Source organism: Haemaphysalis longicornis, unplaced genomic scaffold (assembly GCF_048455015.1).
Source record: "Haemaphysalis longicornis isolate Haplotype H1 unplaced genomic scaffold, Haemaphysalis longicornis Haplotype H1 scaffold_1, whole genome shotgun sequence".
NCBI lineage: Eukaryota > Metazoa > Arthropoda > Arachnida > Ixodida > Ixodidae > Haemaphysalis > Haemaphysalis longicornis.
Window position 1 is genome coordinate 365,635,519 of NW_027526203.1, and position 25,514 is coordinate 365,661,032.

General features: G+C 45.0%; 3 protein-coding genes across 5 annotated transcripts in view; 2 read left to right on the forward strand and 1 right to left on the reverse strand.

The window, feature by feature from the left end:
* The first annotated feature begins 414 nt into the window (after window positions 1–414).
* LOC144155054 (solute carrier family 25 member 44) lies at window positions 415–3,110 on the forward strand. Its single transcript, XM_077686270.1, has one exon. It carries the CDS (start codon window positions 740–742, stop codon window positions 1,688–1,690), a length of 951 nt encoding a protein of 316 aa, XP_077542396.1. The 5' UTR covers window positions 415–739; the 3' UTR covers window positions 1,691–3,110.
* A 144-nt stretch (window positions 3,111–3,254) lies between these two features.
* Window positions 3,255–22,507, reverse strand: Recq4 (RecQ4 helicase). Its single transcript, XM_077686269.1, has 22 exons — window positions 22,312–22,507; window positions 22,195–22,228; window positions 20,143–20,198; window positions 19,907–20,050; window positions 18,783–19,831; window positions 18,464–18,693; window positions 18,199–18,336; window positions 17,971–18,102; window positions 15,891–15,983; window positions 15,664–15,800; window positions 13,039–13,290; window positions 10,236–10,418; window positions 9,959–10,112; window positions 9,729–9,827; window positions 9,493–9,668; window positions 8,425–8,550; window positions 8,262–8,346; window positions 8,035–8,165; window positions 6,993–7,161; window positions 6,735–6,921; window positions 4,715–4,850; window positions 3,255–3,600 (listed from the first exon to the last, which is right to left on the reverse strand). The coding sequence occupies exons 1-22, from the start codon at window positions 22,402–22,404 to the stop codon at window positions 3,373–3,375; spliced, it is 4,032 nt and encodes a 1,343-aa protein (XP_077542395.1). The 5' UTR covers window positions 22,405–22,507; the 3' UTR covers window positions 3,255–3,372.
* Window positions 22,508–22,694: 187 nt separating this feature from the next.
* Window positions 22,695–25,514, forward strand: part of Grsm (probable aminopeptidase NPEPL1 granny smith protein) — a 39,368-nt gene continuing 36,548 nt past the window's right edge. Inside the window, exons 1-2 of one of the 3 annotated variants that reach the window (XM_077686272.1) lie at window positions 22,695–22,831; window positions 23,550–23,700. In XM_077686272.1, the coding sequence (XP_077542398.1) occupies window positions 23,551–23,700 (150 nt within the window). In that variant the 5' untranslated portion in view covers window positions 22,695–22,831; window position 23,550. The other 2 variants (XM_077686273.1, XM_077686271.1) reach the window with 2 other exon arrangements.

Genomic DNA, 25,514 nt, shown 5'->3' on the forward strand with positions numbered 1-25,514 from the left:
TTACATGAGCAAATATTCGTCCCAGGATGAGACATGTGTGGGATGTCGCAGGGATAAAGAAACAATCGACCACATAGTAACAGGATGCCAAAAAATTCAGCCGGCTAGAATTGGGGGGGGGGCAAGCCCTACTTCCTGAGGCACTGGGCTTTGCAGTTGATATTACCAGAGGACTCTGATATTACTAAGCAGCGGCTAGAATATTGGTGGAAAAAAAGCAGGGAAGTCGATAAAGTGTCACCCCAGCAAGGGGTAGCGGCAGGGCAGAATTAAAAAGAAATTCGAGTTGAGGGTTAACTAAATTTAAATTACTAAGATAGGCTAGATGGCGCATGCCGTCATCCCGATTCAAAGAAGAAGCCTTTTATTATCATCATCATCATAATCATTGTTAGCGCCTGTGGCAGCCTGTAGTGCCTGTAGTTAGCGCAAGGTGAGTGCCCGATCGCATGATCCGCGACACTGCCGATTCGTTGAAGCCCTGTTCTGTGGTTGAAGCTACCTCACGTTTCACCAGACGTCGTGTGAGCCACAATTGTTGAGATTTTAGTAAACAGCGGTCAATTTTGTAGAGATGCGTGTTTTCCCCGATCGGCACCTTTCACTACCTACGTTTCCCCGTGATAAGTGCTCCGTGGACGACGCGTATCGGAATGTCGCCAAGCGGAGGACATGAAGAGCACTCGTCAATCCATTGTGCAAACAGTACTTAATCGGAGTAGCAGATTTGTTCGTAAGCATGGAGGATCGCGAGATTCTGACCATAGAGTGGGAGATGATGGACAAATCGAGGTTCTTTATGTTCAGCATGATCAACTCGTTCACCTTGCGTTGCCTGGTGTACCCTTTGACGGTTATCAAGACGCGTCTGCAAGTCCAAAAGCCGGGAAAACACTATACCGGCACATTTGACGCCTGCTCAAAGATTCTGCGTTACGAGGGTTTCGGAGGCCTGTACCGAGGCTTTTGGATCAACACGATACAGATGGTCTCGGGCATCGGTTACATCTTCACGTACGAAAAAGTGCGAGACATGCTGTCTCGACACGCCGACATCCACGACCGGCGGTTAAAGGGACTCATCGGCGGCGGCTGCAGCTCACTAGTGAGCCAGACAATCATCACGCCCTTCGACGTGGTCTCCCAGCACATGATGGTCCTCGGCCGGCCCAGCAAAGGCGGCGGGACGGTGATGAACCCGCTCAACATCCGCGTCGACCTAAAGAACAAGCACCTAGTCTTCGCGGCCATCGTGCGCGAGTTGTACCGAAGGGATGGCTTCCGGGGCTTCTACCGGGGCTACTTCGCCTCGCTGTTGGCCTACGTGCCGGGCAGCGCGCTGTGGTGGATGTTCTACCCAGTGTACGCCGACGGGCTGCGGCGCGTGGTGCCCGGCTGGACGCCCCAGATGCTGGTGCAGTGCATGGCTGGCCCCATGAGCGGCGTCACCGTGTGCCTCATTACCAATCCCATGGACGTGGTGCGGGCCCGCATCCAGGTGCAGCGCATGAACTCGGTCATGCAGACCTTCTGGCAGCTGTGGACAGAGGAGCGCATGCGCATGTTCCAGATCGGCCTGTCGGCCCGGGTCATGCAGAGCCTCATCAGCTCCTTCCTCCTGGTCCTGGGCTACGAGACGCTCAAGCGCTGGAGCGTCCACGATGAATACAAGGACAAAATTCGGTGGTAGTCGTCCTATTCGTTTTCTTCGAGTATTCCCTCGCTGAGGTGTACACGTTTCATTCCTAAGCGCCCACGTACCGCAGTGCGATTTAATTCCGTAAAGTATATAGCGAAAAATAAACGTAGTTGTGAGATGGTTTCTTTGCTCACATTGTGCCTCACATTGTGGTGGCAAGCCAGCATTATGAGGAATCGGACCACTAGTTCGTATAACTTTGGACGATGCAGATATGCCTGAACAAAGTAGCACTCTACCTCTGCCTGCCTTTATTTGTATTGTATAGTATTGCGGCAGTATGGTGTGTGATTGCAAAACTAGCAATTATTGTTCTCATTGCTCGAAATGTTTACCCTTGGTTCTAGATTAAATGCAATTTGCTGACAAAGTGAGGTTGGTGACTTAAGTGTTTTTGCCATGAGTACGTTTAGCAGTGTTCAGGACCACTGCAGTCGAATCAAATATAGTTGTTTTATGTTTGCAAATACGTGCGCATCCAAGGTGACATACGAACCAGTACGCAGATTTTAATCTCTGCTTAACGGACCATGAAGACAAAATACGTTACATTCATTCGCAAGATTGTCACATCAGGATAAGTCATGCCAGTTTTAATGCAAACTTTGAATAAGCCAGGTAACAAGAAAAAAAAAGTGGTGACTTGCCAGCCTCTTTCTTGACCAGCCCCAATGTCACAGGGACCGCCAGCAAAAACTACCACCAAAAATACGATGGCAAAATTCTAATGCTGGTTATTGTTTTGTTTAACTGTGCTGCTTCGATGCTAATGTGAACTTATTACACTGATTATGTTTTTAGTACCTCACCAAATGTCATTTCTGTAGCAGGATATTTGGGAGTTTGGGGGGGGGGGGGGGGGGGGGTGAAAATAACCTCCAGGGCTGGAGTATAATTATCAAGGGCGAGTTCTTTTGAATAGAACATGAATGTATGTTGTCTTCACGGTCCCTCTAGGCAAGAGGTGAAGTCTGCAGTTTTCACAGGAAAGCTGCGGATATAAGTATGTATCTTTCTAGTCGAAGGACTTGAACAGTAACTTTAGAGCTGTTATAATTTGACAGTCTTGTCAGTTTCGTTTTTTCATATCTTTTTCTAGGTGACACTGCTAGTCCTTTTAAGAGATGCAGCCGTGAGATATGACAGTATGTCATTCCAAGGCACGTTCGACGGATGAGTTGCATTTTTGTTGGTTGCTTGATGCTAGCGTGTTGCAATACTGTGCCTTTTCTTTGTTGCTATGCTTGTGTAGTGTTTGCAGGATTGGAAGTGATTACTATAATGTCACGGGATGCTGCATTAGTTATTTGGGATTGGAAAGCTTTTATGACATGTTACGTAGTGGCCAGCTAATATAAAGTGCCGAAGTGGTGTTCAATAAGCAAGGTGAAATAAAAAGACGAAAAAATAACTCCCATTGTACAGTATGTTTTTTCCCCCAAGTCCACCAGTCTCCTACGCTTGGGATTCTCTTACAGCACAGCCAGATTTTTGGATTTCAACTGGTTAGAGAAGGCCAGTACGTATAGGACACGTGTGTCTACACTAAGTAAAAACATGCTTTATTCCAAGAGAACAGTGAGAGTACTTTGCACAAATGTATAGAGTGGGCAGCAAGCAATGAGGGACTGCATAATACACACTGGTCGAACAAGCTACATGCGCCGATGGTGTTAGCGCAGCGACAGAAGTTCCTTGTTGGCGACGTTCAGTATTGTGTTGAAGTCGACGTCCAAGAAGCTTCTCCAGAACCGGTGTACTCTCCCCCACACCTGTGCAGGGAAGCAGGGGCTCCCAATGCCATGAAATATTCGAGCTACAGCCCGCCCGTTGAAGGAGTGGTCCCTGTGCTGAAACACAAGGCTTCGGATTTCCTGTCGAAGGCTGCTCAGGCACTGCTCCTGTCACAAAAAGACAACCAAAACACAAGGTCGGCGTAGAGTGTCATAAGCGCAAGAAACTTGTTCCGTAGTGGCAGATCGCCCCACCCCGAAGAAAGTTGACCACCACATTTCCCATTTCCGGATTCTGGCCCTTGTTTAGCAACCAAAACAAGCAATGCATTATGCACCTTGCATCAGTGACACCAAGAAATGTTTGAAGTTTATTTATTTCGTGCTGTACAAAGCTTGACAACTGAATGTGACTCATAAAATTGCCCAGCATTGTACCATTTTGTTGCTCAATGTGCTTTGTAGTAGTTATTTAACAAAGACCCTAGTACCGAAAGTGACTGTTACCATGATATACTGCACCTTATTACTGTATTTTCATGATTTTAAGCATATGCCTTTTACAGAAAACAAAGCAAAACAAGAAAATGTAAACATCCTCTTAACATTCCTTAAATTTAAAAATTTTCTCCCTCTTTAAACATCTCAAGTGTGAGAGCGAAGGAAAAGGAAGAGGCTGCTTAGAACTCAATTTTCAGGTAGTATAAAAGGTAGAATTTTGCATCAATAATTAACTTGTGCTAACTTGACTTATTAGCATTCCAGTGTTTACATGTCTGGTCATACAAGTGACCTTACTAACACCAGTGCTATTACGTGTTGGAACTATATGTGATGATGCAGTCATCAGAAGTGCTTACCAAAACACTATGCTCCCTTGAGCCTTACCGATTCTAGTTTGTTTCAGTCAGTAAGCAACCGACTAGCTGTGTCTGTCTATTGCTACTGAAATGTTGAACATGTGACGCTGCCATATCACGACCTCACATCTTACTTGCCCAAATTTATGGAGTTTATTAATAAAACCTTCAAGCCCAATCTCTATTATAGCACTTTGTCAACTACTGTTGTGTGTAGTGACTGCCCTTGTAGAGATTCATATCAAGTTTCTCTCACTTCTTTGTTTCTACAGTGGCTGGCACACACTAACTGTTACTGAGATAATACAATCAGTAGCAATCTAGTAGGGCAAACAAAACAAAAACAACAACAACAACAACAACAACATGCCTAAAGTGGCATGCTTTTTTGGCATAGCAGAAAGAGTCTGGCTCCTACTTACAGTCAAAGCAGGTTCATCATGCGTATCTTCAATGTCCAGTGTTTCCTCAAAATAATCTTCGATAAGCTTCTTAAGGGAATTGCTTTTCTCGGGGCTGGCAGTGTCTGCACAGCCTGCGTATTCCCCGCAGGACACACTGTGGGAAAAGAAAACAATATCTGGATCTTGCTGCAAATTCGCTAATTACAACCGGAAAAAACAAGCTTAAAAGCTGAATTCCAAGTATGGCAGTATCCTAACACATTACCATGCTGAACCTTTATCCCGACTTTGGCTGTCCGTAATGAAAGTGCAGTATTTCATTTTAAGAAATTGTAAGTTCATTAAAACTGTTTTTGCGTAGACTTCCCAAGAAACTCGAGAGCTAGCAGTCTAGCATTATTATGTGTCCTATGTACCACATTTCACCATTAGTGGTGGTGTCTGTGCTGTTGTAGCGCAAGGATGCCCTTGGTAAAACAGCTCGAAAATTCTCATTAGCACGAAACCTTGAAGGGCTGTTACTTCGCTGATGGCAACCTAACACAAGCAAATAGTAATACTTGTTTGTTCAACAACCTGCAACTGATTATTTGCTTCAACTTTCTGCCTTTACTGATGTCACACAGGCAAGCTATAGATTCCTTCGTGGTTCAAAATGTTCAAGCTGATAGGGTTGAACTAGATGCACAATCCCCAATAGTAAACGACTTGTCACAAGCTTGACACTGCTGGACCATGAAACCCCTTTGATGTAGCATGCCTCTCGCTCAACACAACTGTGCAGTGTTTTAATAGGAGCATGGAACAGTGCTGTAAGCGTTTCCGGGTTGCATAAATGCTGCGTATCACAAAAGTGTGTCTCTGGAGGGCTCTAAGGTGGCTATGCAGGTAGTACTCTCTGCTTTTGGAATGTACTAGCCTTGCAGCTCGGTGGCAAGGCATTTGCCGTAACACTGTTTCAGTGTTCCAGCTGGAGCTGTGTGCGAGGCTAGACTAATTTGTAATAACGCTCTCTGTAATAACACACTCGGAGCACCTGAAACTTGCATCTGGAAATGAATATTTATCACAAGCATCAGCAGGACCAAACTATCTCACCGAACTGCACTTGTAAAGTTATTTGACATATCTCTAGCATGGTAGTTGAAATATAATAAGTAAAAAAATGCTCAATTATTCCTAGCCCAGCACATTGATTGTTGTTCCAGGAAAAAAAAAAAAAAAAAAAAAAAAAGGTTCACCTTAACCCTTTCAGGGTCAATGATGTACATGTACGTCCCCTGCAAACACCTTAAAAATGGTCAATGACCTACATGTATGTCATCGCTTGTATGTTTAAAAAATGTGCTTTTTTTTATAATTTCTCTCGCTTAGAATGTGCTGCCACTTTACGGAAATACGTGAAATTTCTCTCTTGCGCCGATGGCTCTTCTTTTCTTTTTTTATGTTCTACTAAAGCAGTGCGCGGGCTATCGCTTGCACATCATCTGGTCATGCATGAGTGCACAGCGGCTAGTTTCGGTTTCGTCCTCCGGGTGTTTCCCACTTCTTACGCCCGCGAAGCTGACGTGCTTCTTGTGCTTCGCCCCCTTCTTGCGCCCGCAAAACTTTTTTAGAATTTTTGTTGTGTTACTCATGAATAAACCACGTGTATGTAACAACACAAACGATTTGTTTATCACATTATGGGCGCCCTAAAAAAATTACAATTTTTTCTCGAAATAGGTTCGTCGAAAGAATTTAAATAAGGAATAAACAAAATCGACCTAAGGGGTTGCATTTGGCAAAAAAGTTTGACCCTGAAAGGGTTAAAAATGGAGTAACTGTCAAACTATGAGAGTCACATTCAAGCAATCTACTAAAGCAAGTAACCAAATGACTGAACGAACGAATGCGCGAGGAATAAAGCCCATGTACTCAGCAGATGGTATTTTAAGCAATCTACTAAAGCAAGTAACCAAATGAGTGAATGGACGAATGCACAAGGAATAAAGCCCATGTACTCAGCAGATGGTATTGGAACAGCAGCAGACACTACCTCTGAAAAGCTTCGTGTACTCGCGTCAAACGTGCAAGGTCCATCTTCTCTTGTTTTTGCACCCTCTCATGGAGGTAGTCCAACAGGTCATCGCAGTCTTCTTCAGTGAGGCTAGCTGAGACGTTGAGGTGGAAAGCCAGGTCGGAAAACTCCACAATGACACCCGTCTTGCGTGAATGGCCGGTCGCTGTGGCAAGAAAGTGGGAAAAGATGCTACTTAGCATTGCTAGCACAGCCTGCCATGCCAAAGAAACCCACTGGAGAGTGTGGAGTTGTCCCATTCGAGTCGCTTCAGGTCGCTCTTCACCAGCTTGGAGTCCCAGCCCATGCGTGCTGCCACATCCACGACAGGAAACGTCAGCGTGTTGGTGCTCTCCTGCTCACTGCCCTTCTTCTGCAGTGCCATGGCAGCTGCTACTGCCGCGTTCTGAAATTGGCGAATGACATTTTTTCTTCATTGCACATCATCAATAATTCTCTTTTGGTCACCACCGCTTTTCATCTGTTTTTTTCATTCCCATTCGCTAGAAGAAAAAAACCTGATTGTGCCCTGAGCATTGTAATAACTACGGCGATGCAAAGGGTGAAAAAAAAATTGGTGCATAAATGATGAACCAGGAACATTATAACTGCAACTATTACTACAGAACTGCAGAATACTAGAACTGCGGAAAGCAGGCAATGTGAGCTTTGGAATGCTAAGCGCTGGTTTACTAATATTTTCAGTTTTACTGCTATCTGCTTCTGAATAGCCTAACTTCAGTATGCAGTCTTGCAAAGTGTTTTTGTATCTTACAATACTATGTATGCTTGGCTTCGTGTAAAACTTTTTCTGCTCATACACGTGTGCATATGTTAGGTTGTGTCCCCATTGTCACTGTCACCATCATCGTCGCAGCGTTCATGAACAGCCTTCTTCCTCAAACGGTAACACGTGGGGGGTTGGAGGAAAACTTCCCTTGGGTATCCACCGCATGGCAGTTTGCATTCCAAATCTATGAGCAGGAAAGGGTTTGTACGGCCAGACAGTCTTCTCAGCACCACAGTCAAAACAGGTTGTGAAAAGGGGGAGCCTAAGAGTGCACAAAAGAGTTTCAGTGCACACGTAGTGCGTGTGTGAGCAGTCTGTGTATGGATACGATACACCTATCACCTGCCATCGTATTAGTATGTGCTTCTGCGAATTCTTTTAAAGGAGGGATTAACCCTGAATTTTTTACTTCTGATAGATGAAATGCAGACATATGAGATAACACTGTCACAGGCACGAGTACTCTCACACACATGTCCAAACACTTACCTTCGATGCGACAGACCTCAGTTGCTGTGGTCCCCCATAGCACTTTAGGGTGCAGGTGGCATACACCCTGTTCAGCAGCTGTACAACTTTGCGGGGATGGAACTCCAGAAAGCAGAGTAGTGTCAGGATATCTTTGATTTGGGGCAGCAGAAAGAAAAAGAAGAGAAATGTGGCTTCCTAGCTAAAGCACAATCGACTATGGCAATGCCGCCAAGACAAAAGCTTACTTTCTTCTTTCAGGTCCAACTCCTCTACTGCTGCATCAATTGGAATGGCAATTTCATACATCGACCCTGGATTCAGACTGACACCCTAAAAACAGTTGAAGTGGAAATCATCCCAATAAGAAGGTACCACGTCCTACAGTTAAATAGAGAACACCTCACTCACAGTGTCGCCCTCAGTCTCCTTGCATTGTGTGAGAGGCGCGAAAACTTTTTTGAGGAGCTTTCGAATGATGTGCCGATCCACTGAGTTGGCATATATGTGACGCTTCAGTTCACTCTGGTCTTTTTTCTGAAACAAGAAACATTTTACAATCAACACTGCTTGAGTGTGGCACCATTGACTTTAGTCACTGCAAAACAAAAATAAATTGTCTAACTTAATTAAACATGCAGTTATACAGCTTGATGGAGGCTATGGTATATGCCACACCAGAGGCTTCCCAATTAATGGCACACAGCTATAACTTCTGTGGCTCATTAAATTAGCTGCACATGGGTTCTTACCAGTGGGCTTGTTTCTGTCAACATCCTGCGACAGACCTGGCTAGTGATCAAACAGAGACAAAGTTAAATGGCTAAACACCTCAGTCGAACACTGCACAGTGGCCACATTGTTCTACTGCAGAACAGGTTCAATTCCCTCCTGCGCTAGCTACAGTTTGACGGCAACAAACTGAAACTGTGATTTCAATGCCTGCTAAGGACTCTAAATAACACGGACAGGCGAGCTAGTTGATTACAATTTATAGCCGAAACTTTTGCACACACTTCAACGGTGACGAAAATGGACACGAAGATGAGCGCAGTATTCGTGTCACCTGTGTGTTTTTATCCCCCGTTAAAGTGTGCACAAAATTTTCAGCTATGGATCCAAAATAGTTCAAATTAATTCATGTCAGCCGTAAACAAAGAATAGCTTCAAGTTAAAAGGAAAATTGGCCCCAACAGAACAATAAAGAGAATAGGCTGCTAGGTGTTGTCATGGAACAATGTCCTCATTTCACAGCTCATCTTTTTTATCTGCTTGTTATTTTACTGAAGTTAACTTACAAAGGAATCTCATTCTCCAGTCGGCCTCCCAGCTCCAAATTATACAAATCTGGTCTTGCCTTTAAAACTAAAATCTGTCTTGAATGTCTCGTTTTATCATGTTGCTGGCTGATTGTGCTTGCACACAACCGGTACGTGGACTGAACAGCATGTGAGCAACCCCTGCTTCGCAAATACCAACCTCAGGCTCCAAGAAGAGGTGGCAGTGCGAAGTGAGACCGTCTCTTCCAGCCCGTCCGGCCTCTTGGACGTAATTTTCAAAGCTCTTGGGCATGTTGTAATGGATGATGGCCCTGATGTCTGCCTTGTCGATTCCCATTCCAAATGCAACAGTGGCTACGACTACGCGCAGCTTGCCTGCAAACAAAGCCCACATTCATCTCTGGCCCTTTACACCAGTCCAGATTAGAGCCTTACCAGTCATGAACTTCTTCTGCACCGAGCGCCGCCTGAACGGTGTCATTCCTGCATGGTAGGCCTCTGCATCCCACGCAAGGTACGCTCGTCTGTTTTTAACTGATGGAAGGGGAGAAATAAGCATCAGAAAACAGAAAAAAATACTAACAAAGTGCAACTTTAGAAGAACAGCTTCTTTTTTGCGTGCAGTAGCATAGCAATAGCCATTTAATTAAGACAACATCAGTCACCTTTAGCACCGTCCTTGTCAACTTGTTTTTCCTGATGCTGCAAACTGGTGCGAATGAGTGAAGCTAGCCGCTCAGTCTCCTCTCTTCGTGTGCAGTAGACAATGATGCTTTCACAGCTGCCAAGCCTTTTGCTTTTTAGGAGCTCAATAAGAGCCTGCATAAGAGTCACACACACACACACACATACAAAAAGGTATAAAGGCGAACTACGACATGATTATGCAAGCTGCGGTGAAAGGCACATTGTGCTGTGATGAAGAACAGTTTCAATACCCACCTCATCACGGTATTTGTCTTCTGAAACGGACAAAATGAGGTTTTCTGGCACTGAGGGCGTCCCTATGATGCCAGCTGAGAAGTTGTCGATTTGCAGCTGCTCTGCTATGTTTAAGCATGTACTTCGTGTGGCAGTTGCCGTCAACGCTAGGATGCAATGAACTTTCAGCTGGGTAGTCAGTACCTGTAAGAGCACATTTTGTTAGTATCAATTTTTTTTGCGGATTGCAATTCTTCCAGCTCTGTGCAAAAATGCTGATAAGGCACGTCAGGTCAAGCTGAGCACATTCAGAGAGGCGTGATCCACTGGTGCGTCGTAGCATTAGTAATCAAAGCTCCGAAAAAAGCTCAAGCAGTGAACGTGATGATTTTTTCATGACTAAGAGAAGAATCTAGATAGACCACTACAAACTACCATGTTTACTCGATTCTAAGCACCCCCTTTTTCTACGATGGCGATGCCCAAAGTGAGGAGGGTGCTTAGATACGAAAAATATAAAATGACCCCCCCCCCCCCCCCCCCGACACACACGCACGCACACATACACACCCACTACTTTTCCCGGCGGTATCTAGATGAGACAGGCGCAACGAAAGTTCTGACCAGCCCATATTAAAAAAAAAATAGCCAGGGACACTGAACTCAGTGCGTACATCTGATTCTCAGTCACTCTCACTACCACTCAATTGTGTCACAAGGCTTGAGCTGCCGCTCTCGGTATCCCACAGCAGGGTTTCTTCTGTTCCGTCGAAGTAGTGTGTAATCTAACACTTCTTAAAGAACTTGGCCGCAACGTCAACTTGGACCTGCTTCCACGCATCTGAAATCTACCTTGAGGGTTGATGGGGGCACTTTCTGTAGCTTTCCCGTCATGTTGTGTTTTCTGTTGTGTCGTGTTGGAACACAGCAACACGAGACGCAGCCGACCAACCTCAGCGGGCAAGCGAACATGCGGGCGCGAGCGAGCGCACTGCACCACTTTGAAAGCTCCGGCTCATGAACAGAGCAAGCAAGCGCAGTTGGCGGCATGGGAAATGCGCACTTCCTCCCAGGTAGGGGGGTGCTTAGATTTGCATGCAAACTTTTTTACCAAATTTTTTTCTGAAAGTAGGGGGGGGTACTTAGGATAAGGGGTGCTTAGAATCACGAAAATACGGCAGGTACTTATCGGTACGGTCTGTACTGACGAATACGACCATTACAATTTTTTGCTCGCAGTTGCAGGTAGCACTGCGACTGCGAAGCGACATTGGCAAAGCTGAGGACACCACTTGACAAAGCGTGCCTTCCCTACTCCACAGCAATTTCTCGACGCTCCAGTGGATCCCATAGGGGCCGGCTACGTGAGTGGGTCATTATCTATAAAGCTGGTTGTAGAAATCAGGTGGTAGTACATAGAAGAGTAAAAAGGCACGCCTCTGTCTCTCCTGAGGTGAGGGGTCTCAACCCCTCTCCTCAACAGGGGCAGCGACTAGTCATCTGCTCTTCTCTGACATTTAAAGAGCACATTGAGGAGGAGTTCGCTGTACTTATACACTGACAGCTGCAACAAAAGATTTTGGCTCAGACAGCATTAACAACTCCATTGTAAAATGCAAAATGGTGATATCATTGCTTCGTCAAGTCTTGCAGATTTCTCAGAATTTCAAGCAAGAAATTTTATATGTACGTAGTGTAAGTACTATGCCAAATTATTCGGATTATTTATAGCAAAAAGGCAATGAGGCTGCATCTGAGTCCACGCAAGGTACACTCTTTCTGAGACAGTTGCCAAAAGCTGAAAGAAACAATCTGAAAAGAAAGAAAGAAACAATATCAAACGTTCGTCCAAGAAAGAGGAACACCTGATGCCGAGTGTTTAAAGCCTGCCTCATGTTGCATGAGGGTCATGATTATTTTTTTTTTACAGTGGGTGCATTAGCTGATCTCTAGTGCTAGGCCCCTCAGTACAGGCTTTCGGCCATTTTAGTATACTCTAGCCCTCCAGCGTTAATGTATAGCACCATAAGAGTTATTATTATTATAGTAGGTTTGACTACGGAGGCAGGACACACCTTTGGGCAGTGCCCACTAATCTTCTATTAAAAGCACTTGTTGGTGTACTTGGGTGACGACGCGGAATTCGATTAGTGGAAGTGAGCCAGACATAAAAAGACTGAAAAAGCACTCTCCTTTTTTTCATTTAGATTCCATGCCTGTCTCCCTTGCACTAAATGACTACAACCTTCCTTCCAGAATGTTCTAGTGCCATCCTTAATTGTTTACTCCATCCTATTAGGCACCTAAAAGCTTTTATACAACGGTTCGTGTAAATTTGTTTCTCAATTTGGCAGTGATACTAATGCTCAGCTAACAGTGAATTGTCAGCTTTGAAATGTCAAGCTCACAAAATGACCATCTGGCACAGTTACATCATAAACTTCCTCCAGTGGTCATCAGCCACTAATTGCCCGCTTTAGGAGAAAGGGTTGCAATTCAGTGACTTGCAACAGCTCTCATCCTGTGCCAGCCAAATCCTGCTTCCTTCCATGCACACCATGCATGAGGATGCATTTACACACTCATATTTAGCTATTACAAAAACTTGGTGTATTGCATGACAGAGGTTCCTATGAAGTATCTGAACCTGCAGTCGGCCAAATTCAGTTACAAAAAACACCAAAGCACAAATGTGCAGTTTACAGGCTTACTAAAACTCCTTGGTGTATCTAAACTTGAGAGTAGCTTGCAACAAGAGTGCACATGCTACGGATCTCTGAGCTCGTGTGCCACACTCGACAGCCTGGAGACAAGGCTTTCTCACCTTGTAGAGCTGCAGGTATGACGGCCGGAAGTTGTGCGACCACTCTGAGAGGCAGTGGGCCTCGTCGATGCAGGCAAAAGCCACGGGAGGCAACTGGTGCACAATGCTGCTTCCTTCCACCAGGCTCTCGGGAGAGACGAGCACGAAGTGGACGTGGCCGTCACGGATCTGCGAAAGCACCTGCTCCTTCTGAGCAGGAGGCATGGCGCTGTGCAGGAAGGCTGCCTTCAGACACGGAGCCAGCCGCGCCACCTGCACAAGGGGGTCATTTTCGGGTTGTCTCTCCTTGCCTGCACTTTAGGCACCTGGGGTGCTCAAATAACTGCACACTGCAAAACATCCATGATTTTTAATAATGTTCTCTTCCATGAGATGAAATAGGTGCCATCCAAAAAAGTGCAAAAAAAAAAAAAAAGCAAGGACAGAGACTAGACGACGCGGTCCTCGTCGCCTCGTCTCTGAGCTGGCCTTTTTTTGTGCTGTTTTTTGGATCCTGTACTAACACACCCAGTTTTCCACATAAACAGGTGCTAAATGTATTACTCAAGAAACAACAGTACAGTTAAATAAATTACCTGCGGCCTGTACACATGTTGCAGTCTCAATATGCCTGCGATGTCATCACTGTCATTATGGGGTCTGAAAAAGATCATGTGGCTCACGCCTAGTGATGACTGAGAGGGGTGAGAGGTAGAAGGTAAACGTTAAAGGGACACTAAAGTTTGAAAACAAGTTGGCCTACATCGGTAGATCGCGGTTGACGAGAATATAAACGTACTACTTGCAGCTGCAGCAGTTCTTTAAAAAATCACAAAATGCCAACGGTGAAAACCTGTGTTGCCGTCCCATATATTCTTCTGCACTACGATTTACAACATTACAAATCATGAATGTTGAAACGGGATTGGTGGAGCTTGCCTAGGTGTTTTTCTGAAAAAATGAGAACCATACGGCCATGTGGGCGATTCAGTTGAACAAGTTTTCATAATGACATGAACTTCAGCTTGGTATGTATCACCAAACAGGTAGCTCACTACTTCACGTGGCAGGTTTTGATGTTTTCCATCGGTGGACAAGTGCAGACTTTTGAAGGTAGATGCAAATACAACTGTCCGTGCTTACTGTTAGCATACAAATACACAACAAACAGCAGTTGAAATTTGAGCTCATCGGCGGAAGTGGTGAAGTGACCAAGCTGGCTACTGGCTTTACTCTTCCTAATTCCTGAACCATGTCCTAGGTGGTTGCACCTCACTTAATCGGTGTGGGGGTCGCATAGTTTCTGTTAGTTGCGCATGGTTTCATGTTGAGAAAAAATGAAAGGAAAATGGGTGAAAGAAATGCCAGCTTTATTTCGAAACAAACTGTGCACTGTTTGTTATCAAATAATGGCTGAGGTAGCTTAGAAAGCTGCGATCCTTCAGTTAAACCAAAAATATATTCATTCTTTAGCGTCACTTTATTAGCATATACGTGAAAGAACCATGGGAGGCTTCCCGTTCTCTGCCCATCTTCCTGCTGACACAACGGGCCAGTCAGGGCACGCTCAACACAATTTGGATGAGTACCCATTTTTCTCTCCACAAAGTATTGGGGCCCTTGGCTCCCACCTCGTTGGTAGCAACAAGCACTGAAATAGTAGTAAGGGACCTTTTGGCGGGCTCCAAAATTTTCACAGGTTACTAGTCTAATGTGGGATCAATTTAAGGAGTCCTGCAGAAAGTTATGCAATACTGTCAGAATTTTTATTTCATATCTATAATGGCACTTCCCTTAGCATTCGGTCAACTACATGAATAAATGACTTGCCTATGGTTTGATATTTACTCCTTTGTGTCCATTCTGCAATTGACAAGTCACCTCTTCCCCCCCCCTCACCATTCAAACAATTATACTTGCTGGATCCCACATTCAGTTCGCTCATTTGAGGATTTACATCTATTATCATTGTAATCTGAATTTACCATAATGTGTACACATGAGCAACAAAAAAGAAATTAACCCCTTAAAAAGGCTTATGACAACCTGAGCTCGTCATGAGGAGTTGCCACTTTTTTACGTATGAAAACCTGTGGTCGTCATGGGTCTTTTGCAAGGGTTCAAGAGGCTTTTAACGAGCCCAGCTCGTCAAATGGTGCCTTTATATTTAAACCATAGATGGCAGCACAGATTCCAACATTGGCGCTTTTATTCAATGGGGGTTTGCACACTAGATGCCGGAATGCGTGCCTTGTGTTTCTAGCACGTTATAAACAAATGTGGCCTCATCTGTGCTCAGTTCTATATCTTCCTCCCTCAGATGCTGAGAGTGCAAATGATGAGGATGTCGTGATTGTGTTTGATTCTTCAAGTGAAGAAGATAACGATGGCATGTTTAAGGAGAGTGACTCTGAACTAATTTCAGGATAAACCTCAAATGTCCCAGGTATACGGTATTACATGGTGGAGAGAGGAATGCCCATAAAACATTATTATTTGCCATAAAATGTTTTTGAAAATGTTTTTCTGTTTTGAACATGTAACTGAAGCATTTCACACAACAAATAAAATCTGAAATTTTGGAACAATTGTTTTGTTTAATGAGCTCTTTAGGGGTTAATTAATAAAAGAATTCTTGGCACTTACCTGATCTTCCATTAGTGAAATTAACGGCGACACGACCAAAGTGATGCACTTAGTTTGCTGAGCATACAGGTAGGCCGGGAGCTGGTAGCACAGAGATTTTCCAGAACCAGTTGAAGACACCAGCAGTGTTGACAAGCCTATAGAATAAAAATACGGTGACTACCACTGCTCAGCTTGTGCAAAAGGTGATTCGATAACAGCATGCTGCTTAGTGTAGATGGGCTTACCAGACAAAATCCGCATGATCGCAGTTTCCTGTCCAGGCCGAAATTCCGAAAAGCCCATCTTATGCAGTGCTTCAAAAACAAAGTCTGGTGTATCTGAAACCGAACAATTGTGACAGCAACCTTTGATTTTGATTAATATGAACAGAATGACGAGCCCAGAGAGCTTACAACAAAGCATTTTTCCAAGCTTTGTCACACTATGAGCTATGATTTCATAGGCGATTGATTGATAGAGGTGCTTGCATGTCGGCTGATGGAGGCACATGATTTCAATACGTTGGCGTCACCTGCGCTGGACCCACTGCTCACACACACTTTATTATAAGCAATTCAATTTCGAGGGTTAATGCACTAACAGAGAGAGAGAGAGAAAGAATACAGTCAAAACTCAATTTAACGAAGCTGAGGGAAGTTGCGAATTGTTTCGTTAAATCGAGAACTTTGATAAATCGAGTTAGGCATTTTTTTTTGGTGACTTAATTCGGTACATTTGATTATATACTGTTGTGGCATCCGGCAAGTTTATGCGGCACGAAAATTGTTACCTGAACAAGAATGGCTCCCGGAGGACTACAAACTTATTTCTCACCAAAGAAGTTGGTGATCTTAGCTTGCGTGCGCTTTGTAAGCAACGGCCGCATGGATGTCTCGTAAGTTTGTAGTGCGTCCAGTGTGTCTTTCATACCCCCGTGCGTTCCGGTGAAAATCTGCAGCAGATCAATGGCATCCATCACTCGACCCGGTGTCGGCACGGGAACTTCAATATCTTCAATGTCTTCACCAGCGTATTCAGCTGCCACTTCCTCCCTGCTTCGTACAAGCCGCAAGATATCTCCATCGTCCAAAACTTGTGTAGTGACTGCGTTGTGTAGTGACTCGTGTAGTGACTCCGACTACGAAGTCGGAGAAGCTTATCCCGACGGGCACTTCATCCACTGAACGAAGGTGCTCCCAGGCATCTTCCCGCTGGTGCACGGGACTCGGCGGGCTCCATGTCCAACACGCTCGTCACAAGGTTTGGTAATGCGCTTGCTCGCACGCACCATCCGTGCACATGAGTAGCAATGCTAAACGGACTGTAGGCTTAACAGCTTGAACTTCACAAAAACAACATGAATTCTAACAGAGAACGATGTATAGAAAGGCAAAAGCACAGGAACTACCCCAGAACAATGGCAACCGAACAACACAAAAGACGCCCTGAAAAATCTGACCGAAACTTTTCTTTTACCGCCGGTCCCATCCGGTGAATCCACCTCAAAATTAGAACTCCCACTTTGCGCAGCGCAGTTTTGTAAAAGCAGGACAAAGGTGCTCCGCAATGTTATCTTTGGCGCGACATGAATCTATTTTGAGGCGCTCTCCACAAAATAGGCCAAAAATGAACAGTGTTTGAGCTGCATTTTTTAAAGAAAAGGTTAATTAAACTGGGACAGAGCTTGATATTGGTTTCGTTATTTTGAGTTAGTCAAAGCATTGGGCTTTATGGGCGTCTGAGGGGGGATCGGGATATCTTTGTTAAATTGGGACTTTCATTAAATTGGGTTTTGTTAAATCGAGTTTTGACTGTATTAAGGAAAGGAGAGGGGAAACAGGCCACAAGGCTCGGTTTCTTGGTTTTGAACCAGTGATCCCGTACAGAGCAGCACCACAATACTTCAGCCACTGGAATGCTTTAGTACTGAACTCATGAACTCTATTCCGCTCTTTCACTTAAAATGTCTGTGCCTGGCCAAGCAAGCATCAAACCGCAGTGAAGGCACTACAGTAAAACACCAGAGCAGAATATGCAACAGCCTATTGCACACAAGCACACCCACACACAAAAGGATTACCCACAGGGGGAACGTGAACGTTGCAGCAAACTCTTACCACAACTTGGATTGTAACGGGAAGCATGCTGTATTAGAATGATAAAACAGACATCCCCCAGTTCACTTAAGGCCTAGGCCCTAGTTTTTCATGTGAGCACACATGCTGGGGAAGCCCCTGGTAGTGGATGGCGTGGAAGTGTTGTCACCAGTGAACTTCACATTTGATGAAGCCTCGTCCACACCAGCATTCACGTGCAAGGACTCGCCTGGAAGTTTCCCATCCTGGCCAGCCTTCACGACAGGCTGGACGTTCACCCTTTCATTGCTCCTCAGATGGGCCGCAAGGCTGAGAGCACCAGCTTCAGCCCGGGTATCTTCTGGTCTGTCCTGTAGTCCATCTGTGAAAGAAACCAGTTATGCGGAGTGAAAAAAATAGAATGTGGCAAACATACAAAAAAAGGAGGTAACAAGGTTGGAACAAGAGGTGGTCATACCAGAAGTGTTTGGTGAAGAAAAGACCTTCGTAAGGCTTTCTGACACGCTTTGAGTTTTGATACCCTGTGCCATTTTGGCAGCTTCCTCCAATGTTGGCAAATGGATAACCTCCGGCTCGGTGAGGACTTCAGGCTTGGCTGAAACAAAGGACCAGTGGAAATGAAAACCATAGTTAGCACACATTTTCAGAACTATAATTTTCTTTAGAAAAGAAAAAGAAATCTATGAAGCAAAGACCCCAGGAGGATATAAATAAAGGCATACCTGTATTCATAGAGCATGACCTTGCCCAGTGGCCAACTTCGCCGCACTTGAAGCATTTTGTTGTCTTGCTGCTACTGGCTGACCCTCCGGAGAAGCTATGGCTCCGCTTGTCTTTCCACTGTTGGAACTTCAGCTTCCGCACATTCACTTTATGATGACCCCGTGAAAACTTCTTCCTCTTTAGGTTGATTCGCACAAAGTTTTCATTTAGGCTTTTGCTGGTTGCTCGTCTGAAAGTGAACACATTTAGCACATGCACACATGCGGTATAATGAAGTCAAAATATAAGTAAATTGAGCCAATGAATGTTGCTTATTACCTTCCGACGCTAACCTTCGGGGTTCTTCGGGGCTGCTCTGAAGAACAACTTTCTAACAGAACTTTTCGTTCGTTAGTCACTGATGGCTGGCCTAATGCTTCTGTCACTTCAGCCTGTTCCTCACAGCCAAGGTCATTGGAAGTCTTCGACTGTTTGCCCGTCTTTCGTCGCTTGTTCACAGGTGCAGCCGGTGAACTTGCTGTTCCCACTTCCTTTTTCCGTTTTTTGCTGCACTTCTGACGGGGCCCTTTAGCCACCACTGGTTTCTCTGAACTGTTGCAGGCCTCTCCGACAACCGGATCATCCCCTGTAAACTCGTACTTATCCTGTAATGACACACGCTTGCCAGCCTTGCCTGCTGCTTGCGTTTCTTTCTTCAATGCACTTGGCGACTGCTTTTGCACGTCATTTTGTCCACCATTAACAGTGCTAGCTTCCTGCAGTGGACTTGCTTCTCGCTCCTTCAGATGTTTCGAGTTCTGGTTGTCTTCTTGGCAGGGAATGTCAAACAGCCGTAAAGCGGGGGAAAGTAACCCTGGCTGTTGTACACCTGGGCTTTCGGGAGGTGCGGGCTTGATAAACACATCATCGGTTAGATCAAATGAAGGGCACTTATGTGGAGAAGCCCTGCTCATGACCTTGGTTTTTACATACGCTTTTTCACTAAACCTATTAATGTATCTATTTGGCCTGTGCACAGGGGCCAATTGGGACGATGATGGCGATGACGATGGCGGAGTGAATACCTCATCATCTTCCACACTGCTATTTCTCGACAACCATGACTCATCAAGGCTGTGTCTATAATACAGCCCACACGAGGTTGATGCAACTTTGTGTGGAGATACAGGCGCACCGTCTTCGACTGCAGTTGTGTCATTTTCACTTGCTCGGCTTCTGTTGTCTTGTTGCCCTTCTTTGCAGGAGCTTCTGTATGCTGCCACTGGGCTGGTGTGATCTCTCGGCGCCCCTGCCTTTGGGCATACAAGCTCATCTTGCACACTTTTGGAACGATTCTCATGCAACTTGGATCCTGGTTTAATAGCACTCTGAAATACAAAAAAAAAAAAAAAAAGTCTCAGTTAATTACAAGTAAAGTTTAAATTACACATTTGAAAACTCACATCAACTTGAAATGATGCTAGCAACTTGTCACGGATCTTGCTGCTGTAAACACTTGTAGAACATGGCCGCTTTCTGATTTGGATTGTCGTCGCTGGCTTCGCCTTGTTCAGCGAGTTGTCCCAAACGCCATCATTTGATGTTACCTAGTGACACAACCGAAGTAAACAGTTTTTCACTCTTCACCTACTTCTGGTGGATGAAATCAGACGCTTCTATCGAGCATATTGAGATTTACCGATGCCGTGGGTTCGGAGACACTTTTCTTGATCTTCCAGTATCCTGCATAGGCCTCTGAAATTCGCAAACATGCAGTCGGTCGCCACTCTTCGTAAACCGTGCACATAAATTTCCATTCAACGAGCACTAGTGTTGGCGTAATTCGCACATGAAATGTCAGTTTATTTTAAATGTATGAGTATTTCGCTGCTTACACAGCGAATTAAGTTTGATGCTTTCGGTACACAATACTTTTTACGCTGTGTCTAAAGGTACGTCGGACGTACCCGCAAAATTTCTTAATTAAAGATACTTCGGACGTACCCGCAACATTTCTTGAAGATACGTCGGACAGATCCCCAAAATTTCTTAAAGATACATTGGGCGTATCCCCAGAATTTCTTAATGATATGTTAGAAGTATTCACATAAGTTTTTAAGAATACGTCGGCGAATTCGGTTGCGCTCGGACCTCTGCAATCATTTATAACATTGAGCCACCTTAGCGAGCTTATGGTCCCTAGGAAGATTTGACCATAGCAAGCTTAATGTCAGCTGTCACTAAAGTTCCGTCCAGATGAAACGTAACTGGCACGCGAGGACAGTAGTCTTTCTTGATTTTCACCCAACCAGCTTCCTCCCACTGACTGGCCAGAGTCACTGCTAGTTATCAATCATTATGAACAATTACAGATGATCGTACGCAACTTTAGTGATGGCTATGTTGTTCCTGGCTTCAGTGAGCAGTAGCGGTTCAGCCGTTTGAGTAAAAATCAAGACCGACTGCTCTCAGTGTGTGAATTGTAAAACAGGCGTGAAGTATAGCTATTACCATAGTATTACCATAGCTATTACCATAGCGTGAAGTATAGCTATTACTTTACCAATGGCAAACAAAAAAAAAAGAACCTCATGAGATCTGAACCCGCGACTACAACATTCATAAGCAGAGGCATAATCTCTACACATTGGCAAATGGCATCTGATCAGCTGGTTTTGATTGCATCTGGATGGAACTTGACACTTCACTTTGCGTTCTGTCTGGACGGAACGCTACACTTAAAAAAAAAAAAGTGATCAAAGTGCAACAGGTGTTCTGGCATCTACGCATGCCGTGACAGCACGTTCATGCGTTACTCTATTCGCAGTGTCTCTGGTTGAGGTACTATGTCTTGGGCGCTCATTTTGTGGTTCGGGCATAAGAAACCACATATTCCAGTGTTCTAGATACTTTCGCGAGGACTAGACGATTCATATTTTAAAGCAAATCATTTTGCGCCAAAAATATCTGCTGCGTCTGCTGCAGGAAACAAGCAGCACTCGGGCTTTTTGGACTCGCCGTGGTATCTCCAAGAAGCAATTCGAAGTTTGTTTTTTATTTCAATGCATACTTCGGTGATGAGGACAGCTTTGGGACTACCCGCCAACTATCGGCGGCGACTACGCGACTGATGATCGAAGAGCCCCACTGTCGCCGCAGAGCTGGAATGCAGGAAGTCTGTAGAGGTACTACGCCGGACCGACCGCCAGACCTTCCCTAGAGCCCAGCCAGCAATTCGTCAATCACACTCGCTGGCGTTGGTTATACTTGCTTGCCCGATATTATTCAGTAAATTTTCCTTGCATTCGTCGTCCCTAAGCCCGTAAAGCCAGCGACGACACGGGCGGCGTACGCCGCTGTGGTAGGGTGCAGGATTGCCGCATTCAATCTCAGACCTCAGTGAAGGCTAACCGGCGCTGGCTTCCGGCAATATATCCCCTTCCCTTCAAGTAACTTTCAAACCATTTAGCGATCGATGGTTCGAGCACGTTGGTTTCGAGTCACTCTGGGCGCTGTACGTCCGACGTATCTTTAAGAAATTTTGCGGGTACGTCCGACGTATCTTTAAAAAATCTTGCGGGTACGTCCGACGTAGCCTTAGGGATTTTGTGGGTATTGCCGACGTACCTTTAGACACAGCGTACTTTTTAAGCACACGGCCAACAATTGTTTGCAGTTGACTCATCCTTAGAAAGATCTGCGTATAATGTGATTATTTCCAGACAGTCTACGCAAACAGAAAATAACGTACCAGCAATGTGTTTGGGGGCATCCTTGATGTCAACCTGCAACGAGAACGAAAGTTACGACCATTCATTTTCTTAGCTGTCGTCACAAAAACCATCTGCATGTGAAGTTTAATACTAACTGAGGTTGGTTTTCTGCCGTTGTCAGCACTAAATGTCTTCTCCCACTCTTTAATCACAACTTTAAGCCTGTGCAAATTTTCATTAAAGTCCATTTTCTCCAAGACTGAGGACTTAACAATTTGATCACTCAAGCATCTGCAACTTTCGACGTAGCCATCTTTAAATGTTTCCGCGGTTTTTGGAGGCAAAAGAATTTTGGCTAGGCTTGGCCACTGGACTTACGAAAGTCTTTACAGGTAATGTTGTTGGGCTGTAAAAGCTAAATAATACAATTTTATTCAAACATTTTAGGATTGATGACAATTCTTTATAGCACGCCTTTTTTTTATGTTTCAGTACGTGGCCATAGCGCTTTATGAAAACTACATTGCTTTCGTTTTTGATGCGCCCGATTGCCGTCTGTTTTGTTGCGTTTTGCTTAGCACCGCAGAACCGCCGTAGCGGTGCTTGTGCGATATATCGAGTTCATTGAGGGCATGCGAGGTTCTTTGCTGCCTCTTAATACAGTGTTCAAGAAAGGTGAATACAACGTTTGAACTACAGCGTTTGCGCGCCGTGATTGAGCGCGAGAAAGCGGCAGTCCTTTTCTTCTTCCGCTTGTATCGCACTGTTTGAATTCATTATTCTTGATTACCCGTAGTCATCGGATAAGGAGGCTGGGCCCACTACCAATGAGCGCAAAACGCGTACATAATTTGTATACGTATATATTTTTACCATCGGGATACGTAATGGTACGCATCATTTAAATCGAAGAAGAAGTCGCTGTGCATGCTCCTCACGAGCCTGGTGACGCGTGATCGCTCTTTTGTGCCGTGTTCTGAAAGCTTCGAGTTCGCCTGCTTGACGGAGATATACATGGAGCATAAATCGAAGAAAGCCTCTGGAAACGGGTGTCGCCTCCGGAGCCTTGCGTAACGTTTTCTTTTTACTCTTGCGATCGCAGAACCGTTGTATCGCTTCGACTAATCCCTATCCCATCGTTGGAGGTGCTTATTCTATTTGCGCTATGTACTGCTCTCGGGTATCAGCTGTCACTCGGGTATCGCTCTACTGTCAGTATCTTGAAAATTAAGCACCGTTACGATTTCCTTTTGATCCTTGCATTAAATGCTAGCGAGTGGTTGTCGCCTTCTCTTACAGGCGACAACTCGCCGTGGTGGTTTGATTCCCCTGTAATATGTGTGGGAATTGTGTGATTTTTTTTCGTTCTCAACGTGTTGCATTCTAATTTCAGCATGTGCAGCACCGTTGTGAAATTCAATGGACACTTGACGCCGAGTGACCCCCTTCATCACCCCGTTCTCATTGTGGGGCAACCGAAAAACCTTGCCAAGATCACCTTTGACGATGTCAAGTGTAAGCTTGAACCTCGTGTTGGGGAGGAGGTAAGCTGTTACAATTGCCCTGTATTTTGGACTTTTATTAAACTGGTGAGCTAGACACTGATGTTGCTATAGGAATCTATTTCTGGAGGGGATTTTAACATACCAGGGTGGGGCGTGGTCCACATCTTTTCCACGTTAATGTGCTTCATAGGCTTGCATGCAATTCAGTGGAGAGGACTTGGTGAACCCCTCCCCCCTTTCCCCCCCTCCTCTCTGCTGGCTTGTGCCACTGGATGATCAAAACAAACAGTTACGTTAATCATTTGGCCCGTTCACTGGCAATACGTTGACCGTTGCTCTATTTTGTTAATGTGCCAGCCAGGTGGTTGGTTTTTTTTTTTAAAGAAAAAGGTTTTTGTAGTAATTCAAACTTGTTTTATAGACTAACCACTCGCAGGATACTTGCTCTGCCCAGTTTTTTGTTTTTGCAGGCGAGAATTTTTAAAGCTGAAAAATTCGTGTTTGTAACCCAACTGCAGCCAACACCTCATCCATGCTCCCCCTATTCCCATTTCACTGACAACACTCTAGTGCCTTGTCGATTCAGGAGACACCCTGTCAGTTCTCATCGTGCAAATCCCTCTCTCGCTATGCATCATTGTAGTTAGCTGTGAGGTGCGGTCGGTACGAGTGCTGTTGCATATAGAGCTACTTTGATATTGCAGCCTGTTCCTTCCAGCCGTCCTGATTATCACTGGACAGGAGCCAACCAACTTGCCCAGCATGTCAGCACGTGTCCTTTGTAACTTTCTGAAGCATTCTCTCTCTCAAATCTTCCTTCAATTTGGCTTGTCACGTGAACTGCTGGCACAGAATCACGACATAGGAGGAAGAACTTGCAAGCACTGCCTTTTTGGTTATCGCACTGCGATGCCAGTTTTCTGCGGCATCTCTGTGCAGGATGTAGTGCTCAGTGGTCAGCATCTTCAGCTTTCCTGGTGAAAACCCCAGAACCGGACTTTCAGCTTAGAAGGCATAGCCACCTTGTCTATTGATTGCAGATTCCTTCCCCATACTGTCCACGTCCCTATTCTTTCTGCTACCATCTATTTTGTGTTTAGATCATCTGCAGAAGTTGATCATGTTATTGAATCATGGTTATGCTGGATTACTTTTACCCTCCACCATGGCAGTTTGCATATCCTGCCTGCTTTGATGTAAGGTCTTGTGTTAGCAGCCTCATATCTTTAACTGGAATTATAGCGAATCTTAACTGACCACTATCGGGTGCATAAATACCTGAGCATTGACATTAGTGCTTCCCATTATCTCTGCTGCCCCCCCCCCCCCCCCCTCCACTTCCCCTTCCTTAAACCAAATACCCACCCCTCCCACTAGGTGAAACCTTCCTTCGATTGTTCTGTACCTATGCTGTGATTGAGCTCTAATGGAAGCATTATTGTAAAATGTGCATTTCTGTTGGTACAGTCTTGCTTGCCTTGGGGCACCTAGGGTTGCATGAGTGCTGATAGTGGACGAAGCGTAGAAGGCACCAGGCTGAAATGAAAATAAATGTTTCTGGGGCACAGGAGAGGCACTGTGTTTCTGAGCAGGATCACATACGTAGGGTTGTTCAATTTCAGGTAAAACATTAATTTTACTCGATTTTTACATCCCGAACATGTTTCAGGGGAATCGGGTTAAACTGAATTTCTCCCCGAATGCACCTTTTCAATGTAGCAACCTGCACAATCGAGCGCTGACTGTCCGCTGTTCTCAACCAGTACTTGCTGGCAGCAAGTCCCGCAAACACAGCTTTCGAACTCGTTGAGTGTTGGCAGTACTACCGCTTGTTACCCCAGGCAGGCAAATGC